Here is a 20,479-nt window from a genome sequence, read left to right on the forward strand (position 1 = left end):
GGGAAACTCCAGAGCTCCTAACTTCCCGTAACAATGAGGGACAAGAGGGTTATGTAAGAACTTTGTGTGCTCTGATTATTGTTGATAACAAAAAAAGTAATTTATGAGTAGTTTATCGACACTGATTGGCCAATGTGAGTCAAATAGCAACTGGATTCCCATGACAAATCACAGGGGGAGGTTTCATATTGCTGCTACAAACCTCAAGTCACAATCAGCTCTGCCTGCAGTGAGAGGAGACTTAGTGAGAGGACTCTGCCCTAATATCTTCTGAAGAGAACATCAGTATATGTGGTAAGTCAGATGTACTTTTTTTTATGCACAAACCTGACCCTTTGCTTTGTACTATTTTATTTCTTTATTCTTTTTTTGTCTTATTATTATGCATTGTGCAAAACACTGAATGAACTCTATAACTGAATGTGCTCAGACTAGAACCTTGCCTTGCTTAAACTGCATTTATATTGTTGCTGAGTAGAGAACAGCGGATTTAAGTTTAGGGTTTGGGTGAATGGATGTCCTCACAGTCCAGTCACGATGTTCACATGTTGAGAACGATTTGTTAGGATGTTCCTCTGTGGAGGATGTGTGGGAGCATCAAGTCGTCCTTTCATTTTGAGTACATTTTTGGTGTTGTTAAGAATAAATGTTGATGTTTTATGGTGTTTTAGTGAAAGTGCAAGTTGAAAGTGCCACTCATCAGTGTAGTAAAAATCCAAACCAAAATAAAGGTTGATTCTGCTCATGAGGTTATTTTCAGAGGAGGTGAAAGCAGTTTGAACTTTCCCCGATGGCTCCGTCCGGCCGCTTGCTCGTGATGCTGCAGCTCCTCAGCTGGATATCAGTCGGCCTGGCCTGTTTCTGTGACCGATACCCCTGGGGATCCTGGTCCGCCTGCTCCAAGACCTGCAACTACGGTACACAGCACAGATCCAGGTGATACACCGAACAGACACCGGAGACACAGCAAATTGAAACTGAGCCAAAGCAATTGTGAAATGACGTAATCAAGAACTATTATCAGTCTTTGCTCTGCCCTTTTATAGTTGTTGTTGTGAAATACAAATACCTAATGCAGATTGATGCCAACAGCTTGTGTCTGTAAAAGGCATTTTCACACTTTGTTGACAGGAGATTTACTTATGATGATTATTACTGGAAGAACAGCTGCCATCAGCTGTGTCAGAAACATGACAGGACAGCTTGTAATGCGCAGAACTGTCCAATCGACTGCCTGCTGACAGACTTCGGGGCTTGGTCCGACTGCTCGCCGTGCGCCAAGCAACAGGCAAGAAACACACCGATCACACTGCAAAAAGAACCCTGCCATGTTCCCTCTCATAGCTGTCTCTTCATTCTATGCTACAGACTAATTCTCAGCAGGTTTAGAGTGGTATTCAGACTGAAACATGAAGTGTACTCACCGTACTCTCCAATGCACAAGTGGAGGCAGCTAGTCACCGCTAGAACACATTCAAATAATTTGCAGGCAGTGGTGAGAAAACTCCAGGAAGTTCCTAGAAAACAAACCAATCTAGGTGAAGTATTTAATATTGTGTTCAATTAAGCTTGTTATGCCTGCGTATTATTACTTTTTAATCCATTATGTATAATGTTTATGTACTGTATTTGTCAGTTCTGTCTATTCTGTCTTTTCTAACCATTATTGCTTCTTAGCGACCAGAAACAAAGAATGAAAATTGAACATCTGAAAGTGTACAGAGTTTTTAATGAAATGAAACAAAATCTCAGTCGGTCTCTTTCACTGTGGCTACAGTATCGGACGCGGTTTGTCCAGAGGCCGTCCCAGTTCGGTGGATCGGCCTGCAGCGTGGTGCTGAAAGACGATCGGCCCTGTCACCCCCCCACAGAGTGCATGTTAGCACCCATCGACTGCAGAGGCGACTTTAAGTGTGATAATGGTAAACGCTGTTTGAACATGAGCGTTGTGTTTTAGAATAAAGGGAAAAAAAAGCGTCACATGTGCAATCCTTGATGTTTTCATTTCAAAATTGTTAGAATCCTAATTTTTGGTCAGCTGATTGAGGGTATTCAATTCACTTTTTTTTTCAGCCTACTTCTCTGATCTGTTGTCACAGGGAACACACACAGAAAGACACAAAACAAAGAGTGTATCTTCTGCTAAACATCCTTTCTGCTGCAGGACGCTGCATCAACTCGACGCTGCTATGCAACAGGCAGAACGACTGCGGAGATAACTCTGATGAGAGGGACTGTGGCGACTTCAAGATAGTGTGTCCAGCGGAGAAGAGAGTGGCCCCCGGGGCTGACCTGATTGGAAATGGGTAAGCTAAAGGCCAAAAGGTCACTGTTTACAACGTTCTTTCCTGCTGTGACCATACATTAGCCCGCCGTCCTTTCTGTCAAGTGCTCCTCGTGTTTCTCCTCTCAAAAACATTTGTATTAGTACGTCTTGCACTGTTGCATTCAATTTGATCTTCTTTTAGGAAAATTGTCGTACAACTGCTGCAAAGATAAAAAGAAAAACACAAGTCTACTAATTAGAGCCCACATTTTGTTTACATAAACATACGAAATATGTATTTTGTGATTAAGATCTATATGTTAAGATATTACAGCTGAACAACATATATATATATATATATATATTATTATATATTTTTTTTTAAATGACAGAAATTATAAAATTACATTCTGAACAGTAAACATCACTGAATTTAAATGATTTTAGACAGTTATAAATGCAAACATTGAAAACAAACAACATTAATCTGAAAACAGAAGTATCTATTCAATGTTGCCAAGAAAACAGCTAATTCTCAAATGTACTGCTCAGCAATTTCTTTTCACACACCAGTAATAATCCCATATCGGCCAACAATATTGGTCTGCCACTGTGGCGTTGGGCTTTCGAGCCTCTTGTACAGAAACAGTCAATGAGATTTCACTTTTCAACGATTTGTGTTTGTAGATTTGATGCTCTGGCAGAGAGGCAGAGGGGAGCAGTCCTGGACAATATGTTTATGGGAGGACGTTGCATCATCAGGAGGCCTCGGACCACGCTGCTCTACCATCGCGTCCCTCACAACTTTGAGAGCTTTGACATTAAGGTAGTATTATTATTTGTAATATTTAATTGTAAGTCAGTAAAGCTAGCCTGATTCCAGACCTCTGAATCACATCTCCTCAGATGTGTTCAGCGATTCAAAATCACTGATGGCTGTCGTTATGGTTGGAGAAGCAACCAGCCAATCAGAGCTTTGTTACCCTTCCTGGGTAAGAGCCATAAAAATAGTGACAGAAAAATGGTCGGAATAATATTCATGATATTTTCTCTTAAATGAATTAATGATGGGAACATAAGCAAAATTCACTTTTATTCACTGTAGCAATTCTAAAGGTAGTAAGTTACTTCGATTATATAAAAAAAGGACTAAAAGCTCCTTTTTTTTCAATCCAAACACTGGAAATACTTTTAAATTGGCATACTTCTTCCATCATCGGGACAACACCAACTCCCAGAACTCGCCTCACATGAGCACAATGTCAGACTCAACGGATGAAGTGAAAGGAAACGGTTACCTTTGTGTTTGTACAAAAATCTGACCTTGATGAACGAATGTGGTTGTGGTTGGAAAGGTGGGAGAGCTGGAAGACTTCAGCACCGAGCCCGAGACGCTGCACAGCGAGCCCATCAATATGAAGACGTCCAGTTCGTCTGGAAACAGCCAACAACATCAGAACCTTCTTTTCTTCCCCATCTTTTTCTTCAGTGGGAGATCTATGTCGCATACCAGCTCTAACAAGGAAGCTTTTGAAGCTTCAAAGAAAACGGTGAGTGACTCGAACAGCGACGCTCACATTTGCTGTGATACACTTGTGAGGACCTTTATTCACTTAATGCATTCCCTAATCTCCTGACCATAGCCTTAACATGGGGCTGAGACACAATGACCTCACTCTAAAGGTTGAAACGTGGTCCTCACGTACACAAGTGTAATCATTTAAATATTAGGGACATGGAATTGTCCCCATTTTGTCCCAAAAACAAAGGCGAGTAGTCAGATTTATGTCCCCACAAGATGGGTAAAACATCCCCACACACACCCACACAACTACAAACACACATATGTGCTTGTATCATCTTTCCTTTCTTCTTTTTTCCATCTTTCCTTCCGTAGGACTCTAAGTTTTTCCGGGTGCACCAGGTTCTGACCGTATCCACGTTCAAGGTGAGAGACCCGGAGGACCTCGTCTTGTCACAGGACTTCCTCAAGTTCCTTCACGCTCTTCCTCTCGAGTACAACTACGCCCTCTACAGGGACATCTTCCAGCGCTTCGGGACACACTACTACAGCTCAGGCAAACTGGGAGGCATCTATGACCTGTTGTACCAGTACAGCCGAGAGGAGCTCTCCAGTTCAGGTACAACAGCACAGCTGGGTGGTCAAAATTCAGAATGACATGTTATGTTAGTCACTTATAACAATGGAAAAACAAACATAACGCTAATAATATTAACATCACAAGCATTGAGGTCACATTGTGTGTGTGATCTTTCATGTGGTTCTGGTCCTTGGATTACAAATTGTCCGCACACAAGAAACTCCAAATGAGTGGACTGTTGTTGAATAAACAGAACTAGAGGAAAATGTAGTGTACCTGTAATATGAAAATGTAAAAGACCATATCGTGCTATGTCATGTTGTGTTGTCAGTTCCTTTGTCTCACGTTGCTCTGCACTCTTTCTCTCCAACAGGAGAAACGGAGGAGCACGTCTTAGACTGCCTGGGCCGAGAGATCGCCTGGACCGTCATCCTCTACACACAATACAGCAGTGTAACCCGATGCTCCGACAACAGAATGACTGAGAAATATCAAGGTTTTATATGACTTACTCATTCTTTATCCTCAACTCTACTGTGCATGGCTTACTGACGTTGATCCTATTCTGTTCTTTCCTTTAGTCGTTCCTTAAACATTGTTCTTTGGTCCAGGCTCGTACGTTCAGACAGCAGAGAAGTCTTTCTCTATGACGAGAGGAGGTCGACCCAGAGAGGCAGCAGCTCTGGCCTGGGAGAGGCAAGGCCCCGCTCCGGACAAAACATCGTACAAGAACTGGGCCAAGTCTGTTCTCGACAACCCTGTTGTGGTCGAGTCCAAGGTATGAATCAAACACTACTGATATGTCTTCTAAAAAAATCAACAAAGAGGGGATGTTGCGTTCATGTATGCGTGTTTTTGTCCAGGCACTTCCCATTATAGATCTGGTTCGAGGGATCCCATGTGCTGCCACAAAGAGGAGACACCTGAGGAAGGCCCTGCTTCAATACCTGGACGAGTTTGATACCTGCAAGTGCTCTCCCTGCCCCAACAACGCCAGGCCAGTTCTCTCCGGCACAGAGTGCCAGTGTGTTTGCCAAACTGGCACATTTGGCTCTAACTGTGAGACACGGGCTCCTGACTACACTTCAGGTACAGCAGGACATCTGCACAACATAACATGCTGATAAACGAGGAAGTGGTTGACAACAAAAGTCTGTGTGTTCAACGTTTTGTACCGTAAGATGAGCCTCAGCAACCGTTATGGAGAACAAGCTAGTCAGAGGCAGACATTCAAAATGCTACGATCTTGTTTCTGTCCAACACTTTCATATTGGAAGCTGAACCGTAATTCCTCATTACAGTGTATGTTGATGTCTAAGCAGGATTGGTTGTGTTCACATTGGAAATTCAGTTTGGTGTGTATTTTCCACAGAGGCGGTGGATGGTTACTGGAGCTGCTGGGGGCCGTGGAGTAGCTGTGGAGCCTCAATGAAGAGGCATCGGAGGAGGCGGTGTGATAAGCCCGCCCCCCTCAGAGGAGGCCAACCCTGCAAGGGTCCTGGCAGCGATGAGGATACATGTCACATCTCCTTCTTTGAAAGGTAGGACGAACTGTTTGCTTACGGTATGTGTTGATACAGTTATGAAAAGTTATTTTAGACGTTTTCATACCACACATCTCGTGGAAGACAGAACTTTAACTCAACGCTGGAGAATGATCAAATCGAAACATTTATCTTCACTGAAATGCGCCAGTTTTTTAACATTACCAATATTTGTATGCTTATATATGCAGCTACAGATGCACTGCTGCTGCTTTAGACAAGTAAACTCACATTTGTCAAATATGTAGTTTGTATTTTGTCTTCATACGTATGACTTTGGATTCATTGTTGGTTCCGTGTTCATGTTTTGTGTCTAGACAGGAGACCTGTGACAATGATGACGACTTCACTGTAGGCTGGAGGGACGAGCTGCCACCCGGTGTGCAGGGTTGTCTGAGGCCACAGCGGCCCGCCAACAGCTTCCTCAGGGTAAACACGAATCCTCCAGCCTGCAGTTAGTGATTGAAATGTACAGTATAAGAGAAATATAGATGCTGTAGTTCATTCGTTATCAGATAACTGACAAAATATTGACAGATACTCACTTCTGCAGTCTTGCCTTGTTCTCATATGGAAGTTAATTACAGCAAAGAAATAAATGTATAATCTGGAAAGTTAAAGTGTTGCCTCTGTATGGAGTCTGAAGTGTGCCACTTTATAAAAAAAATGTCAGTCATTAAATAATTTAAATTCATCAATTATTGAAAACAAAATATTCCAAATGCTAGATTAGATTTGCATTTAAAATATGCAATAAAAACTCAGAGCAAGACATAAATAAATAAGAGATTACACATTTTCCAAATGATGATTAAAGTTCCCTTTTCTGTCTTTAAATAACAATTTAATACAAATACATGTTAATATTAAATCACAATGTGAATGTAATTTGTCTGACAATTAATTTATTTGAAGGTGTTATGGTTGTCTCGGATTGGTGTTTGAGACTTCAAATCTTTACATGGAAGCTTGCGTGACGAAAATGTGGCACAGAGATTGTAATATGTGGACATTTACCAGACCCTCCCGTCTGATGAAAGAATCGAGTGATGTTTGTTATTTGTTTGTGGAGCATATTCTGTCTTTTGTTAGTTCTCCAACTTAATGGAAGGGCAATCTTAAATGAGTTGTGTTTTTAAAGACAGCTCGCTTTATAAGAGCGTTAGTAATTTGACACCGCAATATTAAATTCCAAGTTTAAAATTCCAACATACAAAGCAACACAAGCAGCTCTGATAAGAGTTCCTATTTGGGTGACACGCTCCAGACTCCATATATCAAAGCAAACCAAAAACAATTATGAATAAATATCACTTTATTATACCATACTACAGTAGACAAAATTAACAATACGAATCTCAAAATGATAAAGTATCACTTTGAATCTCTTAAATATAAATGATCCCGTATGTTACCAGAATTAGGACTCAGTATGTTATAGTGAGAACAATGGTTCTATTGTTCTACCGCATTATTATGTAATACTATCTCATAGAAAAGCACATAACGTGAAGAAGAAATGTGGAATGAATGGAGAGAACAAGGAAGCAACAAATGGAAAAAGGAGTATGAGTTGTAGTATGAGTTGCAGAAGATAGGAAGGAGGATAAAAACTACGATAAAAACTAAATGAAAGATACCCAGGGGGTTTATATTTGTATCCTTCTTAGTTTTACTGGTATTTAGTAACTTCGTTCTCTGACAGAAAGCGAAGCAGTATTATAACTTTGGTGAGGACGAAGAGTTCCAGTGCTACACTGGATTTGACCTGGAGGGTTTCCAGTTCATCAACTGTCTTCCTGACGGGACGTGGAGTCAATCAAGTGGAAAATGCATCAGTAAGTTTGCTTCTCACCAGACAAGTGACCGGTGATCTAATAACTGTTGATTTGGTAAACATATCTCTGTAACATGCAGTTACTGGAATATGTCAGCACCTGATCTCTACGTTGCCTTAAAGTCTGTCCTTCTGTACCGTTAGGGAAACTGTGCCTTCCCCCTGAGATCCCTGATGGCATGAAGCTGTTCCCCAACAAAGACGAGTACAAAGTGGGGGAATCAGTGGGTTTTAACTGTGACGAGATAAACCTGGTGCCGCTGCCACGAGGCTTCCACAAATGCAGCGAAAGTCTCACCTGGGAGCCTCCATTACCTGCTGACCTACGCTGCACTGACGGTACACTAGAATACTCCGTTTGAGCTCTCACAGTCCTGAGAAATTAGGATGCTAATACTTCAAAACTTTCTCCCATACACTGGATGAGACAAATGGGTCTGTTTTGTATGAAAAATACTCTGTATGGAGGATATGACAAAGTTGTCTCTTGTGTACTTCCTGTATGCAGAGGAACCATTTGTTCCGGAGGCTCAGTGTGGTCCAGGAGAGAAACTGATGGACTCTAAATGTGTCTGCATTCAACGGGAGAGCTGCCTGTAAGCTTTTATGAATTATTGTATTGTGTTAATCTATATTCTTTGGAGACTAAATCAACTGTTGTGAGTGTTTATTGTAAAACATATATTCAATATGTGCACTTTAACATGTAAAAGCCAAGTGTTATACATTATTCTTTTTTTATCAGCATCTGACTGACACGTGAGTGTTTGTGTGCAGCTCACAACCGGAGACTCTCTGCATCCTGAACCTTGACGTCGGTGTCACCGTGCCAATGTCCCTCTGCTCCTTCGGCGCTGGTCTTTGCCACGGCGATCCGCTCTTCTTTGTCAATGAGGGCGCATGTGACGCGACCGATTTGGCCAAACTGGAGTGGGCAAAGTTCCGAGCCAACATGTCCTCTGAGAGCTCTGTTCGGGTGCCCTGTGATCTTGACACGTGTTATGAATGGGAAACCTGCTCCGGTGAGTTTGTCTGATACGAAAACATTTTTACGAACACTTTGCTGTTTGATGTGGATTCGCTTTTTTTTTTTAGCAGATACACTTAAACGATTTAGTGCAGAGTATAACATTCTCTTTCTTTTACAGCTTGTGCCGTCACACTGATGGGTTATGATAACAATTTACGGTGCAAGTGTGAGGCAACCAGATGAGACTCTAGAAAGTCACTGACCCCATCCTATGAATGTATTAACGGTCCATTGTGTAGGATTTAGGGGGATTTATTGGAAGAAATTAAATATAATAGCCATAACTATGTTTTTATTAGTGTATAATCACCAGAAACCAAGAATCGTTGTGTTCATTAGCTTAGAATGACCCCTTCATGTCTACATCGCGTGTTGGTTATATCTTCAACTTGCAATCGAGTCAGCATGAATTCTTCATCAATCAAATCGAAGTATTAAAACTTCAATAGCCAACTTAATGAACACAAATGAGGTTTGACTATTTAAAGACATCGCGTATATTACGTCAAATTATTTTCCTAACGTTAACTCATGTCTGTCCGCAGCATTCAAGAAGTGCGAGTGCAAAGTTGCTCGGGATTGCCCCAGAAATCAAGAGCACATGTTCTGTGTGAAGATGACCACGACCCAGAGGACTCGCAGCATGGACCTTTGTTCTATGGCAGCCCTCAAATGTGCCAGCTATAACTTTGAGATTCTCAATGAAGGCGTCTGTGAGTCCAGATGATCCTTGAAAAAAAGCTTTTCTGTGCCGTTGCGCCCTATCTCGGAATTCATCTAACTTTGTTACTCTTTAATAAATGTACATTTATCAAGTAAAACTAGACTGGCAGGCAGGTATAATGGGGTCCAAGCACCCGAAGCAACTCAGAACTTAAGTGCACATAACTGAGAAGATGGGAAAACCAAGAGCAACTCAAATTTGTGCTTGAACAGGAGGTTTAGGATGCTCTTGTTCGATTGGTTTTGATGCAGTTCATGTAGTACGCTTTCACAGGAAACCGTGGACAACAATGTATCATCAGATTTTCACCAAATTTAGCATGAAAATACTGGAGGATTACTGGATGTGATTCCGTAACGTGTCATACCGCCACCTAATGTCAGATTTAGTACGGAAAATGTGGGGTACATGTGGAATGAGCATACCAAATGTGTGTCATTTGGATTATGTATTGGTGACCTATAGCAAGAATCTCATTAAATATTCAAACATGTGTGAAAGCAACCCCTTTTGTTGGTTTTCCACCAAGTTGGTGTGACTATACTGGTAGACAAACAGGATAGGTATGTCAACTTTGGTGACATTTGAACAGTGTGTGAAATACCTGTTGGTAATCAGGGGGTTCCCCCTACAGTGCATAATATAGACCCACAAGATTCCATTGATGCAATGAACATGACATACATAAACATGTCATAGACAAAGTGATGAAAGTACAGAAGTCTTTAATCTTGTGGATACTGTGGAAAGGAAGCCCAATGATGGTACTTTTAAGGGCTGCATCCACTTTGTTTGCCGCCTTTGTCGGAATATTCTCAGATTTCTTTTGTTTTAGGAAAATAAAGCTGTTTCAAATGCATGTTTTTTATGCTTATTCTTCATGCTTAGAAAACTACCTCAAAAAAGAAAACCAAATGTCAAAATAGTAGGAGTGGTGCTTATGCCCAAAACAAAACTAAGAGAACAAAAAAGTATTCAAAAAGGGGTTTTATTAACTTTCTATAACAAAAGCAATCGATATCAAGACATTGATTTGTTTGTTTACTGCATCATTAGGACACTGTAGGTCCCTGAAGTGCCATTCATTGACATGTACACAAGTGACGTGAACTCAAAACTGTCTTCTGATGGTCCGGCAGCGACCTACAGTGGTATTTGGCTATGTGCGACCCTTATGCATTGCTCGTCTATCATCAGTCCTCCACGACAAATATATAAAGACACCACAAGATGGCAGAGGAACATATTTACACCATTCAAGTGTGAGAACAAGACATTTGGTTTTATTCACAAGAAAGAGAAAAAAATAGGCCGCTCAGTAAAATCAAAGAACAGCCATCTTTATTCGGGACAAGCCTCAATACTGAAAACATTGACCGTCTCCCCAGCACACCGCCTGGCCCCCACCTCACATTCGGTCATCACCAGGGCAACGCTGCCAACACCAGATCTCACACACAGGGGGGCGGAGTCTGTAGGGCACTCTGAGGCGTTCTGACAAACACACTTCGATTCTAGAATTGAAAAATATTTATTGTATGTACTGAGAAAAAATGGGGTTTTTTTAGATGAACGCATGCAAACATGCAGAAACTGAAAATTTGCTTTGAAAATACAATTTTGCATTGAAAACAAAACCTGGACTGAGGAAACATTGGTATTGGAACAATTTAATTCTAAAGAGTTGCAACAGAAAAAAGTTTCATTGAAAAAAAAACACCGGCATTACAAATGAATCCATTGTTTTTTATAATCTTTTTTTTAGTTTAGATTTGTTCTCCAACTTTATTTTTTCAGTGGAACTTTCTTCAATGCTAATTTGTTCATTTTGAGTTCAGTTTTTATTTTGAATGCCAAATTGAATTTGTGATGCCACAATCTAAAGTCACTGGTCTAGGTCCACAATAATCTGGCAACATTTTACAATAATGGTCAAAACAAGAATAAAAACCTCTATTGTAACATATAGAAAGATCCTTAAAAGAAGGTCCAGGAGACTCACCCTGACAGATCGTCCCCGGTTTGCACTCCGCGCAGGACGTGGACGTCTCCTCTGGCCAGTCACAGTCGCTGTCATTGGCCAACTCGAAGCGCCGTCCAATACACTGCAGAGCTCCGAGCTGACAAACGCTAAGCAAACGCGCTCGGCTTGAGCCGAGTCTGGCACACAACTGCAGAGAAGTCCTAAATGAAGACAATATATGGAAAAATGCAGTGTTAATGTTTCGTATTTTCACAAGGCATTTCGCTGTGTGTGTGTGTGTGTGTGTGATGCAGATGATTTATCAAAAATCATACTCACGGGCACTGAGATGGCATTTTACACACACACTCAGTTTGTCCTGCGTTCTCCCACGGCTTACACTTCAGGCCAGATGGAGAGGGAGCTGAGGGAGCTGAGAAGAAAATATATATGTTGTATCATATAACATGATATTATATACTCCACAGAAACACAAGCTTAAAGCCACTATAGCCAAAACGTTACAATCGACAACAATAGATCACATGATCTACACTACAGTATTGTATGTGAAAGGTGTCCCTCACAGCGATCAACCCACAAAAAAATGATAACCCGACTCTGCAGCTTGCCTCAGCGTTACAGAGCATAATCGCCACTTTCAGCTCATTGCTTTTGGTATAAGCGTGAATTATTTTGATCAAAGCTGATGAGAGCACTGAGACTGAACATTACTGTAAATGTTCCTCAACGCCAAAACACTGAGCTGAAAGAGGCTAAAACAGCCATAGAGCTGCAGAGTTAGTCAGAATTCTCTGGTTAAATATTTCACAGCATAACGATATGACTGAAAAGTGAACCTATTGAACATACGAAGCCTGACAACAACAACATTTGAACTGGGAATAAATGTGTGTATTGTACCGGCTTTACAATGAGCGCTGGCCGGTGAAGGAGACCACTGCAGACTGGGACTGCACATGATGTCTGACACCTCAGCATCCAGCACTGACCCCACAGGGCAGGAGAGGGACACTCTGTCTCCAATCTGATAGGCTTCTTGCAGGGGCATGGCTATAACTTGGCTGTTGAGTGGAGGAATCCCACACGTGGAACCTGTGACGGGATGAGGGGGATTTTTGAGCAAGAGGAAGTGAGGGAAACACGACAATGTGATTCCTTGACAACGATAACTTGAGGGTTCCTGAGAGCGAATGTTGAATCTGCATTCTGCATCCACATCTGGATTTAGGCCATGACTGGCATGGCAGTGAACTCTATTCAAGGTGTTGCTGTAAATCACTCCTGAGATGTCCTGCTAATGAACAAACAATAGAACCAAGTGCATGACACCCCTGGCAGAGTTGATGGAGTGAAAACGTACTTTTACAAACCATCTCTCCTGTCTTCCACTTCTGGTTTTCAGTGCATTGAGCCACAGCGTCTCCACTGAGGTAATGGTCTTGTATGCAGGAGTACTCCACTGTGTTTCCAACCAGGTAAAAGTCTCTGGGATTCTGAGAAATGAATAAAACAACAGTAGCTCAAATACATGCAACTAATCCCCTCCTTGAAGATTTGCAAGAAGAGAGCCACAAGTTTACTACAGTTCTGCAACATTTTTTAGAACCCAAAGTGTCCGGAGGTCTCAGAGGTTTACATAAATGGAAACAGAGCATCAATCAAGCACACTCACCTGAATATATCCATTCCTGAGGTTTGGAGGCGCTCCACATGTCTTCGGTGGAGTTACGGAGAGATTGAAGCACTGAGGCTCCATCATCCTGCACACAAACAGTTTACAGTGAGAAAACTAAAATACTGCTGGAAGCCACTGCTTAATAAGTTTAACTGTATAATGAGGAAATGGTCATCAATTGATCACTGTCAAATCTATATTGAGGATCAAATCAAGGATATCAGAATAAAAGTCTTATTTCCTGGTTTTAATCATGTTTTGGTTCCCACAAAATAAAGACTTGTTTTGTTTGAGATTTGGTTTAGATTTCTGTCCTAATACTACATGACATGTTTGTGTGTGCATGTCCTTACTGTAAGAACTGGATCTCTGCATCCTCACAAGGCTTCTGCTCCAGCTGCAGTCCGGAGCAGTGTTGGCCACCTCTCCTGGGGGCGGGGTTGTTGCAGCTTCTGGTCCTTGACCTTTGACCCCCAGAGCAGGATCCCCAGGAGGACCAGCAGCTCCAGCTGCCATGGATCACACCTGAGAGACAGAGAGAGATTCACTTTGTTCTTCTGTGACTGACTGGACGGAATGGTTAAATATCAATTTAGTTGGACATCTTTGACATTTAATTGTTTAATAACAGAGCAATCCTTTGAACGAATCCATTATCCTCTCAGAGTCTGGTGTCCGTTTACCCGGTTGCTCTCCGATCACGGCTCCCCCCTCGCAGGCGGGTCCTGAGGTTCCCGGACGGCAGATGCAGCGACACTCTGAGCCCGTCAGAAGAGGCTGGCCGTTGTTCTGGCAGGGCCGGCAGTGACAGGGATGCTCCTCCGTCAGGTACTCCTCTGTGGCTCTTTTCAGGTGGAGCTTCTTCAAACCTGCACACTGCACCTCCTTCACCAGCTCATACAGAGGACGCGGCTGGAAAGCAAGTGTACACTTTGTTTATGTGAATGTATAGAAAAAGGAGAAATACACAACATTCTTCCCTTAAAATATCTGAAAAAAATCATTCGGGGATGATAATTAACATGAGTGAGTTAACTCCAACTGTGTTTAAAAATCACGACCCTGCAAAAGGCTACTAGATGGTTTGATTACTATAGGAAAGCATAACTGGAAAAATAAGGTTAGATTTGTGTTTTATTGTTTGTGTTTTTGTTTTATTACATATTTTAATATGAAGACTGACACTAAAATAATGACGTTAGCTCATTTAGATATGCTAGCCTTTGATTTAAGGCTGTCGGTATACGTTAGCCAAGTATGTTTGCATGTCCTGTGACTGTTAAAAGATACATGATTCTTTTTTTTCTATTTTGTTCCTGTTCTTTATTAATTATTACGACATTTATGATGATCAAATAAAATGTTAATTAATATACTTATGTCCTCATATTAATTAGGGAGCAAGCTACATCAAGTAGAATGTGCCAGCAACAGTAACTAAAGGGGGCGGGGCATAGCAATGACAATGGAGGTAATAACAACAACAGATTTGAAAACTCAATGTGTATAGAAATCAAACATAATCAGGGATACAACAAATCAAAACAAAGCTTTTACATCAACTAACCAGACACTAAGATACAACCAGCTGCATCCAGCTGACTGTCATACCTTCTGGTCTGTGACTTCAGGGAAGTCTTGGACAGAGGAGGCCCAGTTGTTGTAGATCTCTCCGTTAGCTTCTGGATTTTCCAGATCCAGAAGACTCAGAGCGCCTGTAAAGGCCGGATTTCCTCCAAACACGTTGACCTTGATGGGCATCCTGTTTACGTTGTGTCCTGCAGGCAAATGACAGCAGAGCTCAGGCTAGTCTATGTGATTGTCAACTTCAAATGAATAGGATTTATTGGAATCCAACCTTCCACTGTGTGGTTCAATGCTCTAAATCAGAACGCTTTCACTCACCGGAGCTGGATGATAAAGCTTTTGTCAGTTTTTCACAGACGATCTTGACTTTCTTCCTGAAGAGACGGCGTTTCACCTTCCTCCAACACCTCTGGTAATCTATATTTGTTGTTTCTTTACACAAATAAGGCAGGAGCAAGAGATGTAAAACGATCAGACGACAGGCACCACATTTCAGTTCATTGAGAATATAAACGTGATATTTTAGGAGATATTTTAAAGATGTTAAACTCAACTAAATTGAAAGGTTCATATGTGTTACTGATCAATATAGCAAGGCAAAGTCCCTCCCCTTCCGGTGTCCAACATGACGAAACGCACAGGCATCGTAGCTTCAGCGAGAGATGCCATTTACAAGACTTTTGAGTGTATAGACTTTCTATTCACGTGTCTTCAGTCTTGTGCTTTAACAGTTTTACGACAAAATGTGACTTAGTTGACTTGCAAAAATATCTTTTAAATGGACAAACATCATATGTGTAATTCATGGCACAATTCAAAGAGGGTAAAGAGACGATTGTCTTTCGTCTTTGACCATCGTACACATTTTTACAGAAATAAGTTCCCATGGTGGTCAGCTGGAAGGGGCGGGACTTTCCCTCTATATAGCCAAAGCAAGGAACACATTCACAACATTCCCTAAAATTAAAACACATCACATTCCATCAGCTGACGATTTTATTTGCTTCAGGGTATGTAAAGGAACTAAAACTAAACAGCAACATCATTATTATTATCATTAGCAAAGTTCTTACCGCTCGACTCGAGAGCCTGGCGGTCCAACTCCAACAAGGCTTGGTATTCGCCTCCGAGTGAGCCCTCGGAGAGGTAGTGTGTGCCGTATGTCTCAAACAGCCGGCGGTAGGCAGAGTAGTCGTACGTGTACGGCAGAGAGGACAAGGCCTTCCAAAAGCCTTCAGCCAGAGTCAAATACTGAGGGGCAGAGTTTTGGAACTGGGCCAGCTCCACCTTATTCTTCATGATAATAAGTCTGTAAGCCTGGACGACATATGTAAAAAGACTGTGATGTCATTCTATGAAATATGGTGGTTAGAAACCTTTAACCCAACTAGTGACAGAGCCCAAAGACAACAACATCAATATTAGTCACTTTGCCCAACCCTTGCACTACAACATCTGAGATAAGTGATTTGTGAAGCACATCAGGTCATATCATCACCTTATTGTCAGTGAGCTCTTTGTGGAATGTGCGGCGGTCGTGTCCCCACAAGGCGTTGGACTGGATGTGCTGCATGTAGGACCAGGAGCTCTCGTAGGACTCATCGCTCTCCTCATTTTCTACTTTCACCTGCAACGCAACAAAGTACAAATATAATCTGTAAAGTGAGAAGTGTTTATCTCAGTAATAAAAGTGTTGATCTAAAAAATATCACATTTGCAGCCGAGGAGTCAGGCCTTGGCCCGTCATCTGTGAACATGAACACCAAACATTCATTTCTTGTTCGACTCACCTCAAAGCTGTACCTGATGATGTTCTGTGGCAGTCTGTAGTAGACTTTATGGTTACCACTGAACACCTTCCTGCACTGCCCTCCAAAGCTGAGAGTGTTGATCACACCTGCCCTCAGTTTGCCTGTCAACACGTTGTACCTGTAAAGCAACACACGACAAATCCATTTGATGGACTGGTATCTATAGGTTATATATTTTTCAGCCCCAACATGACATGTCAAGCTGTTATTTACAGTAGAAACTGAGTTGGAGTAGCCACTCACCCTTTGCCTGTGAAGTCAGAGCTGGGAGGTGTTTTGTCGAGGTCACATGAGTACTGGCTGCTATCTTGAGCACAGCTTCTCTCATCCAGGCCGTCCTCACAGTCCTGGTCTCCGTTACACACCAGAGACTGGCTGATACACTGACCTAAATATAGATAAATAAAAAAATTGGTATCACGGCACTTGGTATGTTGTTAGTTCGTTAAACATCTGTATTCATAGCAATGTTGTGAAAAAAATAGCTTAGGCACATTTTATTAAATACAATAATATACGTTGCAACATACCTGAGGTACAGCGGAATCTGTCTCCACAGCTTGTTGCCAGGGGACATCCTTTTTGTGGGACACATGCTTGTGTTTGTGTGGCTTCCCCTGAACATGGCACACCCCCAAACTGGGCGTACACCCCAAAGTGGCGAGTCTGCACCTGAAAAAAGAAAGCGACCATAAAAAGGAAATGAATAAAAGACGGAAACAAATGAAAGGATTAGCGTAGTCAGAATTCATTTTCTGTTGTTATTAAGGGTTACCTTAATGATTACACTTTCAGGTAATGAATTGAAGTTTATACGATATCCTCACATTTACAGTAAGAGTATGTGTGCGATCTGAAGTACCTTTGTACTGGAGCAGCCATCACACTCAGACCATTCTCCATAAGGGCCCCATCTGCAATTCACAGCCTGCTGACAGCTGAGAGGAATAGACATTGATGTTATAAGATGATATTTTTCCTGTTGAGAATGAACTGAAACGTATCAATATTTTTTTTTTAAAAGATGAATTATTAGCTCCCAGGATGATATGTTATTTGGAGACACATGTACATGATTATCCAAGTGATGAAGATGTAAAGACAGCTTGTGTGGTTCATGTGTGTGCACCTACCATGCTGGAGATAGAGAGATGACCAACAACGCCAAAGAAGACAAAGCTGCAGACAAATCCAACTGTACACAAAAGCCAGAAAATTGTTCAATCTAAATCATACTTTTAAAAATATTCTTGACAAAAGTTATCGGCAGCAGCTATCATCATGACACGGAAGACATTTCTATTAAACTCTCCATTTTGGCATTATTCCCCATGAATAGAGGTCGTAGTTCATTCATGAAGATGGGAATGAGTTACAGTTAGTCCTGATGAGTCCTGATAACTTTGAACCGTTATCTGTGATTCATTACAAAACAAGAACGTTCTGTAAACTCTTCAGTTGCGGAATGCAGGAAAACCCATTTTCACTCTGTGTGTACTTTATTAACCATTGCACTGTAACCTCATGAGTTTAAAGAAGTCATTAACAACAGTTCCTTTTATTATTACCAAAGTGTGTCAGTTTCCTGCTTACATTTTTTAATGATCACTTTCAGAACTTAGGTTGACTGAACATCCAGACAATCTTTGAACTTTGACCATAAACAGGCTTCTTCAAACCTGCTTTGACCACTTCCCCAACATCCCAATCATTTAAATCCATGCTGTTAACCAGATATATAGAAGAACTCGTCCATACCCTCATATTTGTATGCCTAGACCAGGGGTGCCCACACTTTTTCGGCTTGCGAGCTACTTTTAAAATGACCAAGTCAAAATGATCTACCTACATTAAAAATGCTGAATATCTATTTATATATATACATATACATATATTCTGTATATTTTTGGTCGGTCCCTGATGACTTGCACTGAATGGGATTGGCCAGAGTTGCATAGTCCGGACAGTAGCTGCTGGTATCCGCCTCAAGCAGACTTCAAATGATCATCAGTCATGGTGGAACGGTGTTTGGACTTAATGTTCTTCATGTATGAAAAGGCTGACTCACATAAATGAGTAGAGCCGAATAATGCAGTCAAAAAGGGATCACATTTCCTCATGTTTGGGTACTTTTCCTCTGTGAGAAAACTGTCCATGAGCCCTGGACTTCAGCTGCAGTGTCAGAATCTCATCCTCCACTCCAGACGAGTTCAGGTGAAACAATGTTGCAATTTTTGATGCGAGTGAATCAACCTCAATATCTTCCCGAAATGTGCAGCACATAAGTGTAGCAACTGGCTCGAGTAAAGCAAAGTCTGGAAAGCGTTTGTCAAACCCTGACAGACACTTGTCAATCTGCTCTGTGTAGCGCGCACTGTCAAGTTACGCACACGCCTTCCGTTGCGTCTCCAGTTCTGACGCAAGGTTTTGGACGTTTCCCAAATCATGGCGCTGCAGATGTAGCTTCTTTAGTGGAAATAAATTGGAAGGCTGACTAATTAGCTCGCCGGAGTTTTGCAGTAGCTCGCGCGGTTGACCGCGCATACGTGGTGACCCGTGTGTTCGAAAATCAAGTGGCAAATGCCATGAGGACGTCTAACTTTTTTTGAATGGCATGCGATCTACTCGCACTACCTCCGCGATCGACCGGTCGATCGCGATCGACGTATTGGGCACCCCTGGCCTAGACTATTGCAATGCTCTTTCCTCTTGTCTCAGTGAAACAGCCCTCTACCGCCTGCGACTCAACTGTAGTAAGTCAAATTCTATACTTTAGATTAATTATTTGCCTCAATTTAAGATATTTAGCGAAATCACCTGTCAAAATACTTTGTTGCCTGCAAATGTTGAGTTTTTTTCTTTTCTTTTACAGCATCTAAATAATACTATGCAAATGTTCATATAATGCTTTGTTGAAATCTGAACGGTAGATATGTAGGGTGGAGTTTACAGTACCTTCATGATGTGCTCCTCAGAGTCCGGCCCTCTCGTCTGGTCCAGCACTGGAACACTACGGGTGATATAATCAGCAGGGGGAGGAGACTACAGATCCCACAGTTCAGGAATTCCCTTTGTAAAGAAATTCTCATCCACCGAATCTGAACAACCAGGTTTTTACTGCCTCTGTTGACTCAATGAGTCATGGACAGAGACCCAGTGTTCCTTTCCACAGCGTCAGTACAAGATGTCGTGTTCTCCTACAACACTCTGAGTTCATTTCCAGTAACAGTTTTTATAAGGTTGTCTGCTCTGAGAGCTGAACGGTACAAGCTTGATGAAATCTGCTTTTTTTTGTCAAAATTGCCTCATCGGAGTGTGACAGGACTAGTTGCATCACAATTGTTTATCCTGGATAAGAACGTCAGACGCTAAGTCTCCATGATTTGGGCAAAGGTCAAAATAAAAATCCCCATTCGGCCATATTAGAATGCATTTGACTCTGTCGCTCTGTAAACACAAAATGCATGTGGCAATAATATCCACATCTTCATTTGTAATTACAACTTCCTACTTATTACTTCATGTGACTATTAATCTAAATGTTCTCTATTCAGCGCATTGAAATAGCAGCAAAAAACTATTTGCTATGTAAAGATATACAGTAGTGGAGGAATATCTTCCTGAGTAGAGAATGAAGTCACTCTCCCTCTGTGTGTGTGTGTGTGTGTGTGTGTGTGTGTGTGTGTGTGTGTGTGTGTGTGTGTGTGTGTGTGTGTGTGTGTGTGTGTGTGTGTGTTGTAATCCCAGCATCTCCGTGCTTTGTTAACACAGCCGGCCAGCCGTGAGTGCCTTTTAGTGCATGTTAGTGCATGTGAGCGTGACCCACCTGTTTGCTCTGTCAGCACTGTTGCCGTTGTTTGCACTGTTAGCGATGTTGGCACCGTTAACTGCAAGCAACCGGCTCAGCCATCCCCAT

The 20,479-nt window shown here is 41.8% G+C and overlaps 2 protein-coding genes across 4 annotated transcripts; one reads left to right on the plus strand and one right to left on the minus strand.

Moving 5' to 3' along the window:
* Positions 1-229: 229 nt before the first annotated feature.
* On the plus strand, positions 230-10,362 carry c6.2 (complement component 6, duplicate 2). 2 transcript variants are annotated; one of them, XM_079289517.1, is made up of 18 exons: positions 230-294; positions 750-936; positions 1,132-1,288; positions 1,778-1,922; positions 2,165-2,306; positions 2,954-3,092; positions 3,622-3,816; positions 4,164-4,407; positions 4,742-4,864; positions 4,980-5,146; positions 5,232-5,457; positions 5,741-5,909; positions 6,230-6,341; positions 7,618-7,750; positions 7,894-8,088; positions 8,258-8,345; positions 8,527-8,771; positions 9,325-10,362. In XM_079289517.1, exons 2-18 carry the CDS (start codon positions 791-793, stop codon positions 9,504-9,506), a joined length of 2,808 nt encoding a protein of 935 aa, XP_079145643.1. In that variant the 5' UTR covers positions 230-294; positions 750-790; the 3' UTR covers positions 9,507-10,362. The 2 variants fall into 2 exon arrangements, with proteins under 2 accessions (XP_079145643.1, XP_079145644.1); XM_079289518.1 differs by having other exon boundaries at positions 239-294; positions 761-936.
* Positions 10,363-10,625: 263 nt separating this feature from the next.
* Positions 10,626-19,648, minus strand: LOC306792421 (complement component C7-like). 2 transcript variants are annotated; one of them, XM_079289531.1, is made up of 18 exons: positions 19,519-19,648; positions 17,697-17,758; positions 17,426-17,501; positions 17,094-17,235; positions 16,807-16,951; positions 16,543-16,681; positions 16,251-16,379; positions 15,826-16,069; positions 15,071-15,184; positions 14,777-14,943; positions 13,849-14,077; positions 13,519-13,690; positions 13,163-13,250; positions 12,851-12,983; positions 12,400-12,582; positions 11,806-11,899; positions 11,506-11,687; positions 10,626-11,017 (listed from the first exon to the last, which is right to left on the minus strand). In XM_079289531.1, the coding sequence occupies exons 1-18, from the start codon at positions 19,522-19,524 to the stop codon at positions 10,845-10,847; spliced, it is 2,478 nt and encodes an 825-aa protein (XP_079145657.1). In that variant the 5' UTR covers positions 19,525-19,648; the 3' UTR covers positions 10,626-10,844. The 2 variants fall into 2 exon arrangements, with proteins under 2 accessions (XP_079145657.1, XP_079145656.1); XM_079289530.1 differs by having other exon boundaries at positions 12,391-12,582.
* Between the last annotated feature and the right edge of the window lie 831 nt (positions 19,649-20,479).

This window comes from Melanostigma gelatinosum, assembly GCF_949748355.1.
Source record: "Melanostigma gelatinosum genome assembly, chromosome: 18".
In the NCBI taxonomy this organism is placed as follows: Eukaryota; Metazoa; Chordata; class Actinopteri; order Perciformes; family Zoarcidae; genus Melanostigma; species Melanostigma gelatinosum.